The sequence below is a fragment of the Gadus macrocephalus genome, chromosome 11 (genome assembly GCF_031168955.1).
Source record: "Gadus macrocephalus chromosome 11, ASM3116895v1".
In the NCBI taxonomy this organism is placed as follows: domain Eukaryota; kingdom Metazoa; phylum Chordata; class Actinopteri; order Gadiformes; family Gadidae; genus Gadus; species Gadus macrocephalus.
In genome coordinates this window covers 25826607-25845480 of record NC_082392.1, presented here as the reverse complement: position 1 = coordinate 25845480, position 18874 = coordinate 25826607, and the positions used below count along the sequence as shown (strand labels likewise).

The window sequence follows — 18874 nt, the reverse complement described above, 5'->3', positions numbered from 1 at the left end:
AAACAGTTGGAAAGAGAGAGACAACTAGCCGGAAGCGGGAAAGAGGGAGACAGACAGCAAGACATAAAGGGAACAGAGACAGAGAAAGTGAGGGACACAGTGACAGAGAGGGCGAGAGGATCAACGGAAAAGCAAGGGCACGGCATACACAGTGTAACTTTACTGACTATAGATTCAATATAAATAATAAATGTACTTGAAAGGGACCATGTGCAATTAAAACATAAATGCAATAATTTTAAGCATCGCACCAGAGTTAGCCTTTGGCTAATTTACAATTTACAAGTCCCTAGGTACAATTAAATACAACACATATAAAAACATCAAACATCACTCAACAAGTAAGGACATGTAACAAATAGCAATATATCGCACATGAAATGTCCCTCACAGGCACACATATACACACACACTAGATAGAAATATCTTAGCGGCCTCTGTAGATAGAGAGGATCTAATCTGTCTAAAAATTGCCATGCTATATTCAATAGTTTTTGTCATTTTTTTTATGTGTTCTTGAAGCTCAGATTTGAATCTAGTAGTACACCATGTTATTAAAATTCAGAATTCAGACATTCAAAATTTAGATGGTGGTCGTTCCTATGATACATTGCTTTACCTATCCTGGATCACTGCCTAACTCCAACCGTATAATTAATCCTCAACTAATCCATGTAAACATTTCAACTACAAACTGTGATAAATGTATGTAGGATTTATAATCGATGGATTATTGCTCACATCATCATAAGCATCATGACATACATCACACTTCCTACGCTAGAAAATATTTGTAGAAGTTTGAAACAATACTATTGAGCTATATCTGGTATGCATAATTTTGCTCTGCCACTCATGGTGCTTTATGCCCCTCAATGCCCCATACACACCCACGCACGCACAGCCAAGCATGGACGGCCGGCTGTAACACTAGGGGTAGGCCTACTGCTCCAAAGCCTACCTTGTCATTGAGATAAGGCGCAATGTATTCCAGGTTTCCCTCAGTCTGAAAAAAGACAAAGGCACAGTTGTGTCACAGTTGGAGGCACACGTGAACTCCACCCTTTGAAATGTGCACTCACGGCTTTGTAAAACAGCACTTGGCTATCGCTGTTGCTGAGCAACTCAGTGCTATCACCGGGATTGAAAATGATGTAACTCTGTGAAAAAAGCAATTTCTTATGAAGCTAAATATGTAAGAACAGATACAGAAGTCTGTAAACTAAAAGATAAAAGACGAAACATGGTCAAAAGTGAGTGATACACAGACTTACTTGAAAACCAAGTTCAGAATAGAGATTAGCAACCCACAAAGGTGTATCTTGTTCATTTGTCCAATCCCAGATATGTACGCACTATGAGAGGGATGTAGAAGTCAGCTAGCATTCACAGCATATGACATCTCAAAGAAAACGCTCATATATAATATAATCGCATACATATGGAAATATTTCCAAATTAAACAGGAAATTAATCAAATAGGGGCAGGGATTAATTGGGCTATAAACTGGTTCTAACTGGTTATGTTAACGATCCACAATATATTTTCAGCTGGACAGGAAGCTACATTGATACGATTTGGATGTTATGTCTCTGTCTTTGAGTCTAAAAAAAGGTTCCTCCTCTTTGCAGGCAGAAGACAGATGCTGTCTAAACAATATCAAACTTAAATATCAAACTTTAAACATAAACTGCATTGAAATATTTATAAAAAACAAAATTCAAATACATTTTGTTGAAGGTTCCTAACATCATGTCTTACAGTGAGAGTGGAGCAAATCAATGGGTGGATGAATGAATGATTGGCTATATAATACACGGTCATCATGAACACATTACAAATCATTAGTTCAAAATGTTCCATACATCGGCAGTGAAAGTGCCTCTTTAATATCATGTAACATATTATTCATTAATGCTTGACCAACCTGCTGTTCTCCCCCCCCGAGGGTCGCCAGGTATTTGGCGTCTTTAGAGAAGGCCAGAGCTATGACGCTCCCTTCAGTGGGACCGTTGAACAGAGTGTGGACGGGAATCCTGGAGCGGGAACCAAACTTATGATTAACATCAGAAACTGAAAGGTTGATATTCTGTTTTGTAGAGCAGGCTGAGAGAGATTTTATACCCGGTGTAGGAGTCCCAAATAATAAGCAGGGGTTCCCGCCCATTATCGGCTGTCCCAAGCCATCGCCTGTCTTCACTCATACACAGACATGAGATAGGACCCCCGTGACCCTAGAGAGACACACACGCACCGAGACACAAACACACACACACACACACAATGATGAGTTAGGAAGCCTTGACCCTAGAGACACACACGACACACAAACACACACACACACAAACACAAGTGATGACCCCCATTGCACTAGAGACAAACACCGACACACAAACCCACACACACACACACACATACCTTAGGTCCCCCATGACCCTTGAGACACACAACGACACACAAATACACACACAAGTTGGGACCCCCATGATCCTAGAGACACACCCACACCCGTCGCTAGGGGCGGGCCATAGGGGGCCGGGCCCGCCCCCAAAGATGCTTATGCCCCCCCACTTGAGGCACATGTCTCTCAATTTTTTTATATGATCATGGTAGGTAATTTTGTGTTGATAAATACTCATGTTGCAGTCTTTATCATTAAAACTTTTAAAATATAAAGAAACAATGGTGTGATTTTGTTTGATTGATGGGAATCTATCTACTGTACACTGCAACAGCCTATCACGGCCTAACTGAAAAGAAAGTTAGGCTAGGCCTATGTAACGTAGCCTACGTCAATGTTCAACCGCTCAACAGTTACCACGCATATTTGAAAGTGAAGCTGGAAGAGTTTTCGCCGGCTTACTATTTAATTTCTACTTCATCATCATGGATATTCGTAAGTGGTTGAAAAGCCCACCAACAGTGTCCTCTGCCAAATCGGATAAGACACCGATGATGTTGCCGTTGGAGGAGACCCTGGACGACAATCTGAGCCTGAGCCTGTTGCTAGTAGCTCCGTGGAGCCCGACCCTGGGCCTGGCAGGACCTGCAGCTGCCACAGAGCGGATGCTACCAGCAGCCGGTCAAGTGCAACCGCGACTGGGGCAGTATTCCGGCCACAATTGCCTGTTGGATCAGTAGGTGTGAGTGACCTTGGCACGGACAAACCCAAACAGGTTGTGTTGAAGAAATATCCAGTCAAAATGTTTGGATGTTCCTCATCAACTATCGTAGCGAAATACAGGTTCTGTCGTGTTTTATTTGGCATTTTGTAAAGCGGCATTTTGTAAATGAAACGTAAACCGGATCGGAAACGGAAACGGAAAGGGGGGGTGGTTGTAGTCTTTTCGCTCTGTTCTAGCCCTACTCTTGATATGGAGAACCGAGTGAAAAGACACCACCCCCCGTTTCCGTTTCCGATCCGGTTTACGTTTCATTTACAAAATGCAGAAACTGTATTTCGCTACGATACTTGATGAGGATCATCAACGAACACCAGCAACCACTCGATGAGTTTCACATTTCTGAAATCGAAGGTTAAGGGGTGTTTCTGAATGCCTATAGCCAGCCCCTGTGAAGCAGGCAGGGGTGATTTGAAATTAGCCAAATACTGGAGACAGGACCAATATTAAACAATAAGTTAACAACTGTATTTCATCCTAGACAAACCAGAAAGGGGGCTCAATGTTCAAAATACCAGAATTGTCCTTTAAATAAGCATGCAGCTTCAAAATAACATTTAGCCTGTGAAGCAATGTGGAGAGATTCCGAAAAACATAGAGAGACAGGGAAAGATATTTCGACTCTCTTAAATTCAGAGCAACTGGCTCGCAACAGACACTACATGTCAGCCGTAATTGATATGCTGGAGTATTTAGTGATGAATCAATTCCCGTTACGTGGCGATAATGCTAGTTTTGCCAGTGTGCGAGATGCTAATAGCTCCATGGGGCTGTTCTACAATTACAAAAACATTCCCATAGAATAGAACCAGCCCACAGATACAAAACAAGATTATCGAAATGTTGAGCAAACTTTTGACAGAGGAGATAGTGAAACAAGTCTATTCAATTCAAGGTATTCAATCAAAGTGTGTTACGTATTTTAAGAACATGAGCTGCCCCCACATAGCCTCTTGGAAGCAGATTCAAACACACAAGCTGTATTACCCTCACATAACCACTAGGAAGCAGGACCAAACATATAAGCCGTAAGTACTATACATAGCCACAAGGGGAGCAGGACCTTACTGAAGGCTGCAATAGCTGCTCCATCCACAGAAGGCAGCACCTCAGACAATTGAGGAAGCCGAGGCTAATACGTCACACCGGCCACGCCCACTTCACACAGGCCACGTGGACTTGACCATAACAATCTCTACAGAGAGGTGGGACGCCAGAATCTTTCGGTAGCTCAGACTTGTTGGTTAGAGTTTTGATCAGCTGGGAGTCGCTCAGCGTGTTCGACACACTTCCCCTCCTTTTGCTCCGTAGTTACCATACCGAAATACTTTGACAAATAAAGTGAGTTAAAAGCGATCCGGATTGGACTACTTTCTTCGAAGAACTCTGCAAGTGGATGGCACACGGGATCCTTTTTTACGCCAAGAAAATATATCTGTAGTTGTGCGTTTCGTTGACGAAAACTATGGTGTGTGTGATCGCTTCTTGGTAATGGCCACATCTGAGAAAGATGGGGCTCTGACAGGTGTCATCATTGATGAGCTCACCAGCGCCAGACTCAGCACGGACAAAATCCTGAGTCAGGTTTATCATGCCGCATCACTCATGTCTGGCAGGCATGGTGAGCTCATCGCCATGTTGTGTGCAGAAATTGCTCTAAAACAAGCTGAATCGTAACACACCATATATTCAATGATTTAATCACCAACTTCATCTGGTTGTGATTCATGCCATGTCCAGTGAAGCAGCTGTCAAGGATTTTCTTAGAGTATGCAACATGCTGTCCAACTTCATCAGGAAGCCAAATGTGGCTATTCTGTACAAAGGCAAGACCCTGAAACGTCTCTTGGATCTGAGATAGACTGGCCACTTGGCAACAGTAAAAGTTGTGGTGAAGAGTTTTCAAGACATATCCACGTTACTGACCGAGGTGGAAAACAGACGACACCTTGGAGTGGTGGTTTAGTTCGAGGTTACTGGGCTGCTTCGTGCCATTATGCAGCAAACTTTTCTTTTCATTGCGCACCTTGTTATGAAACTGTTGTCACTTTTCGAGCCACCTAACAGACTACTACAAGCCGAAGATATGGACTTGTTCACCGCTGTGACACTTGTAAACAGCGCTTCCGTGCCGGTGCCGGTGACTGACACAGGTCCAAGCAAGAGAAGACGCACAATTAACAATAACCTCCATGTATTTGCCGTTGAACAAACAGTTGGTCAGCCACAAAGTGACAGACGAAAAGACTGAGTTCAAGGGAGTATTTTACAGTGTTATTGAAGCTGTGCAAGGAGAGATGGATGCGTGTTTTGGAGAGCACAGTAGCGAGCTCATTGGCGGACTGGCTGCTTTGAACCCAGGGGCCGAGAATAATTTCCTGGACCCATCATATGAAATCCCTCTCCTGATGTCATCAGCTGGAACTGATGTGGCTGAATCTGAATGTACTGTGGCTCATGAGTTCCTGGAGAAGCAAATGACTGACACCCCAGTTCCCCGAAGACGGAAAATGGACAATAAGCCAACATCCTTAGCTAATTCAACTGTGCACTCAAGGCTTTGCAGACTGTTCTCCCAGCCTACACCCTTGCCCTAACTTTAGAAGCTTCCACAGTTACTAAGCAGGTACAACAGTGGCGCAGCACTGCAGCGACCCAGGCTTGTGCTGGTTGCTTTTGTGTTTTAAGTGTTCGTGTTATAGTGTTTCGTTTTGTTTGTTTAAGAATGTGTTTAGTGCTTGTGACTTTAAGTGAAGTTGATCACGGCATGTATTGACAATTGACATACAAAGAACTTGGCCACCCGAACCACAATTGTTTGTAGCCTGAGCCTCAACAATGGAAGCAAGTTTTTGCATCGTACTGCTGATCCTGATTTTTATCAGCGAACGCGTAAATCTCTGTCCTGCAATGAACATGCAGTGAGAACATGGATGTCGCGCCTACTCCAGAGATGCATGGCCGTCCACCGGCCAACACCACGCCAATTGACACCGTCGGAACATCTACCAGCGGCCATCCGAGCGACACATACCGGTGCAATGCAAGCGAGGCAGAGGGAGAGGCGTCCGAGGTGAAACAACAGACCACCGCTGCGTCAATAATCCTCAGCAACGTGCGATCGCTGACACCGAAGTTGGACGTGCTTCGTGTCAACCTCAAGAGCTGTTTTGAATACCGGGAATCCTACACCATGGTGTTCGAAACACTTACGGTGTTCAAAACACGAAACACTTACGGCCATGGCGGCGCACATAGTTGCAGCGGCTCAGTGTCGGTACTTTTTATGCATGTGTGTGTACATGTTGTTTTGTATCCGGTCTACATTCTGTGCGGAAAACAACTACAGCCGGCAGGATCTCCTGAAGCTTGGAGTTTGCTGCGAGCAGAGTGTCTCATCAGACTTTCCCCACTCACACAACATTTCTCCGGACATCGCGAGGTGCCCCGGCTCTTCATGGATTACCATCCCAGCGGGCAGGCGAAGAAGGCGCAGGGAGAGGAAACAGAAGCGGGGCTGCAGGGCCAGCGCGCTAGCAAGGCTACAGAGGCAACCCCACAAACCACCGCTTCCCAGCATCGTCCTTACCAACGCCAGATCCCTCGCTAACAAAATGGACGAACTGAGGCTACAGGTTGCAACCAACACCACCATCAGGGAGAGTTGCATCCTGTTGATCACAGAAACTTGGCTTCTGTGGGGAAAAACGGTCTGTCTAGCTACTGGACCAGATAAAATGAGACGGAGAGGTAATAAAGTCTATCGGCACGAGGACCTTGGATTTATTAAGTAAAGTGGCAACGGTTATACAGAGTCATAAAGCGTGAGAAATCGAATATGTCTAAGTCCCTAATCAGCGCTGATGGTTCGTCCGGAGCTTCGCCTCCGTGGAAGGTCTGCTTCAGAAGAAGGTGAAGAGTCCCTGTGTGATGCAGTCTTATGCTGTATCCTCCTCTCGATGAGGTGTGTGCGGTTCTGTGTGTTTTGGCTCCCAGGCCCTGAGAGAGCTTCGTAACGGGGAGAGTTCCTCGTGTCTCTGGTGTGATAAATTAAAACGGGGGAGTGCCCCCCCGAAGTGTCTCGTGTGTGATAATTTAATGTGGCTCTCAGGCCCCTAGTATCTGCATGTGTTCCTTCTAGTGGGGGAGAGCTTCGAGGTGTCTCCTGTGTGATAAATTAATGTGGCTTTCCCGTTCTTGAGGATGACACTGGTGGATTGTCTGTGTCCACCATCTGCCTGCCTGGGAGATGGGGCCTTCAGCTCCGGCCTTGACCTGACTATATATTATCATGTTTGTGTGGTTGGGTTAGAGCAAGAGTTGACTATATTATAATGTGTCCATGTGATGTGCTCATCAGGCTAGGGTAGGAGTTAGCTATATTTATAATGTACATGTGATGTACTCAGCAGGTTATTTTTCCCAACACTTCACTCACTAATCGCGGACTCAGCTATACAGCTAGCAGGCTACACAGCACAACGCCAGGACAGGACGAGTAACTCCGGTAAAAGCAGAGGAGGGGGACTGTGTGTTTATGTCAACAACATCTGGTGCACTCACACAGTGGCTATAGACCGTCACTGCTCCCAAGACTTAGAGTATGTGACTATCAAATGTGGCCCATTTATCTCCCTAGAGAGTTAACTGTCGTCTTGATCACTGCTGTTTACATCCCACCGGATGCTAACGCTAACATAGCTCTCAGACTTTTACATAGCAGCATTTGCAGTCAGCAGAGCAAGTATCCTGATGCAGTGTTTATCATTGCGGGGGAAAATATATCGGCGCAATATATGGTTTCCATCCGTGTTAGTTGCTAATTGGAACTATTTTTTCAGATACCTCAAAACCGCATGTAAACTTCCGCTCGCTGCGTTACGATGGTTACACAGCTGGTTACACAGTTCGACCACCTGTTGACGACAATATTCCAGAGGAAGAAGAAGCATAATAATAATAATATATATAGGCCTATATGTATATATATATATATATACATAAATAATATAATATATAATAATAAGAAGAAGAAGACGTTCAACTTCATTTTCTGTCGAGTTCAAAACCAAGGCATCAGCTGTGGTTACCGTGCAGTCGATTATGGGAAGAATTTGTGCGGTCAGAAACTGCCGGAATATCTCTAGAAAAAGGAGTTGTCATCGGCTTCCTCTCAACACCCCTAACAGTCATAGAGTCAGAAAGTTGTGGCTTTCATTCCTCGGGTTCGACATAAACACCCCTGTAAATGTACTTCGGGAAGCTGACCATCGCGTTTGCGCCTTTCACTTTCGGCCTGAGGACTACCTTCAATCAACAAGTCATCGAAAGAAGTGTCCGAAGAGACTGCATCTGAAAAGGGCAGCTGTACCGACGCTTTGTGGACCAACGCTAGACGAAGAAGACCTCGGGGTAAGCTAGACATCATGTACAACGTTATGTTTATGATTAGTTTAAGTTGAACATCTGACTCGAACTGAAGGTTACACGGACCAAAACAGCGAGTTCGTTGTTGGTCCTTGATGTTTTTGACGATGATTCTGAAGTTAGTCTATAGGCCTACTAGTATTTTGACCTAGAATAGCGTTTTTAAAATGTTATTTTGATCGTAACGTCTCCTAAAGAGAGCTGATGGGGTATCCACAGAGGTTAGATCAGACATGGGCATCATACCGCCGTGATTTTGGCCGTGATATTATATATTATAATATATAGATATCTATAGCCTATATTATATATCTCATGATATTATATACTCAGGCGACCATGCATAACATAATCGCTTGAACCACCGTTCAAATGGCAGTCTGAGCCATCATAACAACAATATTTGTGTCAGTAATGTTGATGAGATGTTGTGTTTTACAACTTGTTACAGGCTGTTGGCGGTGTGGTGGACCAGCCTTCTACCTCCAGCATATCCTTGGTCCTCACCAGTCCACAGCCACGGCCTCACCAATCCAATAAATCCCCAAGGAAGTCCTTATCTGGCAGTTACCTTGCTTTCCCTGTGATCAGGGAGAGGCTCTCACTATCTGTAAGTTATATTGTTACTATATTGTTACCTTACTTGAGGTGATACAATGTTTATTAGGTGAGTGCTGCATGCAGCACTCAACTATTGTATCTTCTTTCTTTCTTTCTTTCTTTCTTTCTTTCTTTCTTTCTTTCTTTCTTTCTTCTCTACAAACTGGGACCTATCTCCTTCCTCAATTTTTCACCTAGAGACTCCATTCAAATTTTAAAATATTCAGAATAGCTTGGAATCGCACGCTTCTTTTTCAGATTTTTTTTAATATTTTCGGACGTTCAGCAGTGTTGCCAGATTGGGCAGTTTTTCCTGATTGATTGGGGGACGGACACACACACACACACACACACACACACACACACACACACTTATTTTACATTTCTGCATTTTTAGCAACGCTTTGCGCTTTTCATTCAGCTGTCACTCTATTTGTTTTCAACCATTTCCATTTTCTTAAATGGTGTGCATGTTTACATTGTTTACTCCATTTAGACATTTGAACTTTAGTTCAAATCCCTTCACTTGATTTAAGACATTTAACGTTTCTTTATGTCTTAATCTATGTGGCTTTATTAAAACATATTTTCAACCTCACTTTGCACTACGAAAATGCAGGAAATGCATTTTCTAGTTATCACTGTAATTGTAAGTATTCCCTTGTTTCACTTTTCAACAGCCAGATGATTGTGAAACTGAGATGCTTCAAATGGAAACCAGCATGTCCTCAGTCATTGAGGATGACCCAAAAGACATGAGCTTCAGCCTCAGTCAACAGTCAAGTTCAAGTGAAACCTCCAGTTCAAGTGCTTCAGAAGAGCAAGGGGAGTGGGATGAAAGAAAATGGATTGTGAACGAGTCTAGCATCATGCAACTGTTTAGAACATGCCATATATGTGCCGCACAAATCACGGATAAAAAAGTGACAACTACAGGCAGCCAACTAAAGATTGAATGGACATGTTTCAATAATCATCATGGCAAGTGGGCATCATGTCCTGATGCAAGAGGAATGGCACAGAATAACCTGCTTGTCTCTGCTGCTACGCTTTTCTCTGGAACAACTTTCACTGAAGTACACGAGTGGGCCAGCATCCTAAACTTGCAACTCTTGAAGAAATCGCAGTACTACTCCATCCAATCCGACTACCTTATTCCAGTAGTACACTTTGCATACAAAGATCATCATGAGAATCTCATCAGGCGACTTATGAGACAAAAGGCTGAAGGCGAGTCCATAGAGCTGTGTGGAGATGCCAGGTCTGACTCACCAGGTGAGTGTTTTTTTTTTCTTTAATACAATAACATGGAGGTATGGATTGTAAGACTGTTAGAAATGTTTTCCTCTGGATAGTAAGGAGGACTCACATGTTGTCACACTATTACATTTTACAGGCTACAGCTGCAAGTATTCCACCTATTCGTTTCAGCTTCTATCCAGTAATGAGATCATTCACTTTCAACTACTACAGGTAAAACTAAAATGCTGCTTGTCCGATTTGTGAAACTATACTCTGGGTGACAGAGTATAGATAAAGCATAATTCAGTGGGTGTATTGTATTTGTTTTTTTGCTATTGCTCATTCATTAATTTATATTCTCTTTCGTCAATAGGTAACGGAAGCTAGCAGTTCAGTTGCCATGGAGTCCCAAGGCTGTAGGAGGGGCCTCAACCATCTCATTTTCAATGAAGGAGTAGATATAGACCTCATCACTACAGACCGGGCCACATCAGTTCAGAAAATAATGAGGGAGGAATTCCAGAATGTTCACCATGAATTTGATCCTTGGCATGTATCAAAAGGTAAATAGTTGTATCAAAACAATGTAAATTGTGAGTGACTCAATGACTCATCAAATCATAACCTGATAGACCTTCCATGTATCAAGACCACATATCTTGTACTGTGAAGGAGAACCTTCACATTTGGCTCACCCACATTTGTGGTAATGTGTTTCATTACTATTACAGGCATAAAGAAAAAACTGGTAGCACTCGCCAACAAAAAGGAAAATCGGGTCCTGCAGGGCTGGATTTGGGCGATCCTCAATCACTTTTGGTTCTCATGCTCATCTTGTGGTGAGAGTGCTGAGGTAATAACCCCAATGTATAAAGAATGTATAAAGATTGCACTGAAATCCAGTCAGAAGATTATCAAATAGTCTTGAAATGTAATATATTCTGTAGGAACTGAAGCGACGGTGGACCTCAGTCCTCCATCACATCTGTGGGAAGCACACATGGGAGCAAGATGGAAGAAAGTGGGCATGCCCTCACCCTGCTCTAAACCCAGATCAGCAAAGGACAAAGCGATGGCTCCAGCCAGAGTCTCAAGTGTTCAAGGCTTTACGGAATATTGTTGAAGATAAAAGACTTCTGAAAGACCTTGAGCAGATGACTCGCTTCAAACATACAGGTATATAGCATTATGAAACAGATCTATGCAACTTTTCAACCTATGTAGTCACTCTCTGAATGTCTAATGAAACACTTTAATTTACAGGATCTTTGGAGGTGTACCACGTTATGCTAAACTATCTGCCTAAACGACTGCATTTTCGGTACGACACCATGGTAGCCCGAACACAACTAGCCATCCTGGACAACAATTACAATGTCGGCCGACAGCAGACAGAGACTTCTGAAGGTATTGAGATTTCATAAGTAAGCCCCTAAATGTGTTTGTAACAACTTGGCTAAGAAATAATGTTCTCTGTGTAGGACTTCCAAGATACAGTATGGTGTTCCCAAAACAGAGCAAGGAATGGGTAGCCAAGAAGATCTATGTGCCTACAAGTCAGTACTTCACGCAACACCTTGTGAAACGCGTGTTGGAGAGAAGGGAGGAAAGAACACCGGAAGACATACCACATGTCCAGCGGCCTGCAAACATTGCCACTAAGGAGAGACCCCCCAAGGAAGATGTAATCTGTAAACATCAATCCAGATTCCCTCGCCACACTGATGCTTGAAAAACCAAGGATCCAGATTGTAAATTAGTTTGTATGTCAGAATCACTTTAATACATCTTATTGTACAGTAGGCTACACAAGAGCAAAATTCTTAGGCTTGGTTCCTCAACATACACATAGCAGCAAGTAAAAAATATAAAATAAGTATAAAAATAAATGAGCATAAAAATAAATAAGTAGCAGCATCAATAATAATAAAGTAATGAGGTGTAATAAAGTGTAGTAGTGTAGGGTGTTCAAGTGGTAGTGTTGTAAATGTGTTTGTAAATACAGTCAGCCTATGTCTACCTTTACCCATTAGGAAAACATGTTTAGGCCTACAGACACTAGTGTGCACTTTCTAAATAAAACTGCAAAGATTTTTGAACAAAAGTTTTTTATTGAGAAGAAATTAAAAAGTAAACGCAATGCAGTTAGGTAGGAACAGAAAGGTAAGATTTACATTGGAATAAGAATAAGAATAAAAATAATGAATTCAGAATAAGTCCTCTATCTCACTGGGTTTAAACCCAGCATACTGTCCAGTGGGGGATGGGAACGCATCCCTAACAGCCCACACCACGCAACTGGGTAATCCAAGGCGATTTCCTCGTCCCAGTGGTTGACCTTTGAGGGCCCACTCCAGAATTACTCGATAAGCCACAAGTCGGTATTGCCTAAGGGTAACAAAACATGGATAGAGCAAAGACTCGGTCAGTAACTAGTAATGAGACGGTGGCACAGTTTTCAAAAACATTATAGTCGGGCTACATGCGAATTATACAAATTGGCATCTGAATATGAAATACATTACATCAATGTAGCTTACCTATCTGACAGTTGGCCATTCGGTCCTTCGGGTGTGGGGCGTTTCTTCCAGTTGATTTTAGGGACCCAGAAGAAAGTCTCCAGCACGGTTTTGTTTAGGAGCTGGCGCACTTCATTTATGGAGATGCAGGGCGACACAGTCTCGTCGACCGAGACATTGAGGTTGGCCATACCAGCTGTGACGACAAGGTCCCACTCCGTGCAGCACCTACTTTCGTGCTCCGTCGGCATCTGCCTGCACTTCCCACAGGCACACCACCAATTTCCCGTGATCCTGGGGACCGCTTCAGCCGGAGCTTCAGGCGCCTCCGTAGCCCTAGCCTCCATCTCCCGTAGCTCCTCTTGGGTGCATTCTGGTTCAAACCGATATCCTCTGCCGTCAAACTCAAAATCGGGTGCGTCCTCCAGAAGCCACCTTTCATATTCCATTTTCAGTGATTTTCCCTAATCCGAGGTGCTCAAGTACGACTTCAAACCAACGTAAACAGCCCACCTTTCCGGTTCGGCGGAGTAATATCAACGAGCAGTAATGAGTCTTCCAACTGAAATCAACTGGCGATAATTGTGCAATAAAACACGACAGAAACCATATATTGCGCCGATATTTTTTTTTAAAAATTCACGAATGCCACTAACCACTCGTTTCGTTTCGTTTCGTTTATTCGGATCCCCATTAGCGGATGCCAAAGACACCAGCTACTCTTCCTGGGGTCCACACAAGAAAAACAACGTACCAAACAACAGATAAAAAAGGAAAAGCATATAACAAAGAAGAAATCAACATACAAACAACAGATAAAGCAAAAGGAAAAGACATATAACAAAGAAAAAAAATCAACATGCAAACACCAGATGAAAGAAAGGAAAAAAAATAAACCTAAATAACCTAACCATCAACACAAAAAAACAACAGATGACAAAATAGAAAAAAAAAAAAAAGGATAAGTGAGTAGATAAATAAAAATTAGTAATACATACTAGTATCCAGTGCTAACAGCCATGAGGTGTTGCTTCACTTGTTTTTTGAATCCAGCTTTGTTCTGGGTTTTTGAGATGTGATCTGGAAGGGAGTTCCATTCTACCATAGCCCTGCATACTACTGTACGTTGTTTTGAGTTTGTTTTTATTGTTGGAATTGTGTAGTTACCACTTGTGGCATGTCTGGTGGGGTATGTGTGTACATTAGAGCTGAGTGTGAGCTGCCTAAACAAACAGTCGGGGGTTTTTAGTGTGTTAATTTTTTTAATGAAAGACAGAAGTGATGCTTTTAGCCTCTCATCAACTTTCAGCCAGAAGAGTCGGTCATGCATGTTTTTTACGTTTGTTCTTGATGTGCACTTAAGGGCAAGCCTAGCTGCTCAGTTTTGTACCCGTTGAAGCTTCCCTAGATTCGTTTTTGTGGTACCTGACCAGACTACTGAGCAATAATCGAATTGATTATTGCGGTTACTTGCACATTTTTGAAAACAAACGTTCAGGGTTGCTGGGTTGACAGGTTTGTGTAGGCACACAGACAACCATTGTGAAGCAGGCAGGAGCGATTCAAAATGAGCCAAATACCCGAGAAAGGACTAATAGTTCAAATTTCGGTGTCACCCACTCTATTTCATCCTAAACAAACCAGAAAGGGGGCTCAATGTTCAAAATACCGGAATTGTCCTTTAAGTGTGTGACCAGAGGATTTAACACATTGGACAAGGTCTACTCAAACATCAAGGGTGGCTACAGGGTCAGGCACTACCACACCTAGCTCAGTCCGACCACCTGTCACTGCTTTCTGTTCCTGCATACATCCCCCTCAGAAAAACTGCTGTGACTACTAAAAGGACTGTTAAAACATGGCCCGATGGAGCCTCTCAGCAGTTGCAGGACTGCTTTGACAGGACCTGCTGGGAGATATTCGAAGATCCAGACCTGGGGGTGTTTACAGACAATGTATTATGTTATATTAAGAACTGCATAGACATTGTCACAGTGGACAAACGCATTTGTGTCTATCCCAACCAGAAGCCCTGGATGACTAGGGAGGTCCAGCAGCTGCTAAAGGAGAGGAACACCGCCTTCAGATCAGGTGATGGGGCTGTGTACCGCGCAGCACGCTCCAGTCTCAAGAGGGGCATCCGGAGGGCGAAGTCGGACTACAGGAGGATGATCGAGGACCACCTGGACAGCAACAACACCAGGCAGGTGTGGCAGGGAATCCAGAACATTACCAACTACAAGACCAACCCAGGGGCTGCTGAAGGTGATGTCTCGCTTGCGGAGGAGCTGAACCACTTCGCCCGTTTCGAGGCTAAGCCAACAGATGCAGCATGCCACATCCAGCAGCCAACAGCGACACCATCCTCGCGGTAGAGTAGCACGAGGTGAGGCGTACACTGCGGGCTGTCAACCCACGGAAGGTAGCTGGACCCGACGGCGTCTGTGGACGCGTGCTGAAGGATGGTGGTTGGTGGTGGGGGTCTTTACTAAGAACTTTAACCAGTCACTCTCCCAGTCCACTGTCCCATCCTGCTTGAAGTCCTCCACCATTGTCCCCCTGCTCAAAAAAACAAATATCACCTCCCTCAACGACTACCGGCTAGTAGCACTCACCCCTGTGCTTTGAAAAACTGGTTCGTAGTCACATCATGTCATTCATACCCCCCACCTTTGATCCACATCAGTTCGCTTACAGGGCTAATAGATCTACTGAGGACGCTGTGGCCACAGCCCTCCATGCTGCATTGTCCCACTTGGAGCAGCAGGGGAGCTATGCTCGGCTGCTCTTCATGGACTTTAGCTCTGCTTTTAATACAATCCCCCCCCCCCACAGACTGGTACTCAAACTGTCTGACATTGGAATACCACACTCAACCTGCCTTTGGATTAAAGACTTTTTAACGGACCTCACTCAGAGGGTAAGAGTGGGCCCCCACACTTGTTTGTTGCTATGGCGCCGGTGAGACGGCAGGACGGACGGAGCAAACTGCCGTCATATACACCCGTCAGGAACTGATAAGCCTGGTACATGGCTCAATATTCGGGATTCGACATGACATTCCGAAGGAACTCTTACAGAGGAGACATCGGGGAACCCGTGCAGGGATGAAGAGAAACAAGAGGAGGTTGGCGAGAACATGGAGAGAGACTTTCAAACAAGCCCTACCATCTATCACAATGGGAAATGTTTGCTGCCTAACGAACAAATTCGAAGAATTGGAAAGCCTGGTCAGGTACCAGAAATTGTACCGGGAGAGCAGCATCGTATGCCTGACAGAGACGTGGCTGACGGAAAACACGCCTGACTCCCTGATCAGTTTCACCGGCTTCAGGACAATACGAGCGGACAGGGACACCGGAGCGAGCGGTAAGCAGAAAGGAGGGGGGCTTTTACTGCTCGTCAACAACAAATGGTGTAACCCTAATCATGCCACTGTCAAAGAACAGGTATGCAACAAGGACATTGAACTTTTAGCGGTTAGTTTAAGGCCACACTACCTACCCAGAGAGTTCACTGTGGTGATAGCCATTGATGTTTACATTCCCCCATCTTCCAAGGCGGAAGTCGCGTGTGACGAGCTTCACACAACTATCGCGAGACTTCAGTTCAAGTTCCCAGAGGCGTACATTGTGGTGTCTGGAGATTTCATCCATGTTCTCTCTAAGACTTTGCCCACTTTTAAACAGTTTATTGACTGTTGTTAAAGGTGCTAAAACACTGGATCTCTTGTATGCAAATGTGAAAAATGCATACAAATGTACAGCACTGCCCCCTCTTGGTCGATCAGACAACGACATGCTACATCTCTCTCCCTCCTACACCACAGCTGTAAAGAGGCTGCCTGTCACCACCAGAACATATAGAGCCTGGCATCCTGAGGCTGATGAAACCCTGAGGTGCTGTTTTTTGACAACAGATTGGGATGTGTTCTGTGAGGACTATGGGGAAGACATCGACGGCCTAACAGAATGCATTACCCATTACATCAATTTCTGTTATGATGACATCATGCCATCCAGGGTAATTTGTTGCTTCCCTAACAACAAACCATATATAATCAGCAGCTTGAAGGCCTTACTAAATTAGAAGAAAAAGGCTTTCAGGGAGGGCGACAGGAATAAAATCAAAGAACTTCAAAAGGAACTTAAGGTGAGGATTAAGGAGGGGAAAGAAGCATATCGACTCAAACTGGAACAACAGTTGCAGCAGGATGGAGTGAAGCAGGTATGGGCTGGAATGCGAAAGATCACGGGCATGAAGCAGAAGGGCAGTACACTGCCTGATGGTGAACTGAGTCTGGCCGATGTTCTGAACGGATTTTTCAACAGATTTGACTGCCCTACACCACCCCAACCGCCCCTACCTGTTCTGCTGACCAATGCTGCTTCCTCACCACCTCCCCTCCTTCTCTCCAACACTCCTGAGATGTCACCTGCACAGAGTCCCCTCTTCTCACCTCCTACTCCACCAGCAACCCCACCTATGACTCTCCATACTGCCCAGGTTAGGATGATGCTGTACAGGCTGAAGCCAGGGAAAGCAGTGGGGCCCGATGACATCAGCCCAAGGCTACTAAAGACTTTGTGTGGTATTCTTACACACCTGTTCAACCTGAGCTTGCGCCTACAGAAGGTCCCAAGGCTGTGGAAAACATCTTGCCTGGTACCACGTCCCAAAGAAGACCCATCCCACGCACCACAATGACTACAGACCAGTAGCGCTCACTTCACATATCATGAAGACATTTGAGAGACTTGTCCTCTCCTACATCAGGACTAGTGTATCTACTCAAATGGACCCTTTACAGTTTGCATATCAGCCTAACATCAGTGTCGATGATGCCCTCATTTACATGCTGCAGAGGGCATACACACATCTGGACACCCATGATGCATCTGTAAGGATAACATTCCTTGACTTCTCATCTGCCTTTAATACCATCCAGCCACGTCTGCTAGGGGAGAAGTTGGAGATGATGAAGGTGGATCCATTACTAGTACTGTGGTGTTTGGACTACCTTTATCTCAGACCACAGTATGTGCACCTACAGAACACTATTTCATGCACCATCCTCAGCAGCACAGGGGCTCCACAAGGAACTGTGCAGGCTCCATTCCTGTTCACCATCTACACAGCGGATTACAAACACAACACTAACAGCTGCTTCTTGCAAAAATATTCAGACGACACAGCTGTTGTTGGCCTCATTAAAGGGGGAAATGAGGAGGAGTACAGAGACAACTTTGTGGAATGGAGTAAACACAATAATCTCCATTTCAACACCACAAAGACAAAGGAGATAGTTGTGGATTACAGGAGGGGGAGGAGGAGGACTCAACCAACACCAATCAGCATCGGGGGCACTGTGGTGGAGATGGTCGCCAACCACAGGTACCTTGGTGTGCAGCTCGACAGTGAGCTGGACTGGAGAAGTCACATGGAAGCGGTGTACAAGAAGGGACAAAGTCGACTCGTTTTCTTGAGGAGACTAGGGTCATTTAACATCTGCCAACCCCTACTGTGCACTGTCTACCACTCAGTGGTGGCCAGTGCTCTGTTTTTCACTGTGGCATGTTGGGGAGAAGGCACCTGCGCAGCGGACAAAAACAGACTGGACAAGCTGATCAGGAAGGCCAGCTCAGTGGTCGGGGCTAAGCAGCTATAGGTCCAGCAGGTGGCAGAGGCAAGAATCCTCAACAAACTGGCCTCAATAATGACTAACCCCACTCACCCACTCCACGCCCTGAAGGTGATCAAGAACAGCAGCTTCAGTCAGAGACTAATTGCACCAATGTGCAAAACGGAGCGGTACAGGAAGTCCTGTATACCAGCTGCCATACGGTTTTATAATGCACAAAAATAACTTTGCACTTTGTAGTATTTATTATTGTATTTACTGT

The 18874-nt window shown here is 44.5% G+C and overlaps 3 protein-coding genes across 3 annotated transcripts in view; 1 reads left to right on the top strand and 2 right to left on the bottom strand.

The window, feature by feature from the left end:
• The window catches only part of cfap251 (cilia and flagella associated protein 251), a 255782-nt gene that overhangs the window by 100196 nt on the left and 136712 nt on the right, over positions 1 to 18874 (bottom strand). Inside the window, exons 3-7 of the mRNA XM_060064532.1 lie at positions 2126 to 2235; positions 1929 to 2037; positions 1275 to 1355; positions 1083 to 1160; positions 962 to 1006 (exon numbers count right to left, since the gene is read on the bottom strand). Coding sequence (XP_059920515.1) covers positions 962 to 1006; positions 1083 to 1160; positions 1275 to 1355; positions 1929 to 2037; positions 2126 to 2235 — 423 coding nt within the window. The remainder of the gene's footprint in view (positions 1 to 961; positions 1007 to 1082; positions 1161 to 1274; positions 1356 to 1928; positions 2038 to 2125; positions 2236 to 18874) is intronic.
• Positions 8199 to 11189, top strand: LOC132467452 (uncharacterized). The gene is made up of 6 exons (XM_060064763.1): positions 8199 to 8595; positions 9062 to 9220; positions 9891 to 10485; positions 10607 to 10683; positions 10826 to 10978; positions 11184 to 11189. The coding sequence occupies exons 1-6, from the start codon at positions 8287 to 8289 to the stop codon at positions 11187 to 11189; spliced, it is 1299 nt and encodes a 432-aa protein (XP_059920746.1). The 5' UTR covers positions 8199 to 8286.
• Positions 12407 to 13609, bottom strand: LOC132467956 (P2X purinoceptor 7-like). Its single transcript, XM_060065550.1, has 2 exons — positions 12993 to 13609; positions 12407 to 12840 (listed from the first exon to the last, which is right to left on the bottom strand). The coding sequence occupies exons 1-2, from the start codon at positions 13418 to 13420 to the stop codon at positions 12660 to 12662; spliced, it is 609 nt and encodes a 202-aa protein (XP_059921533.1). The 5' UTR covers positions 13421 to 13609; the 3' UTR covers positions 12407 to 12659.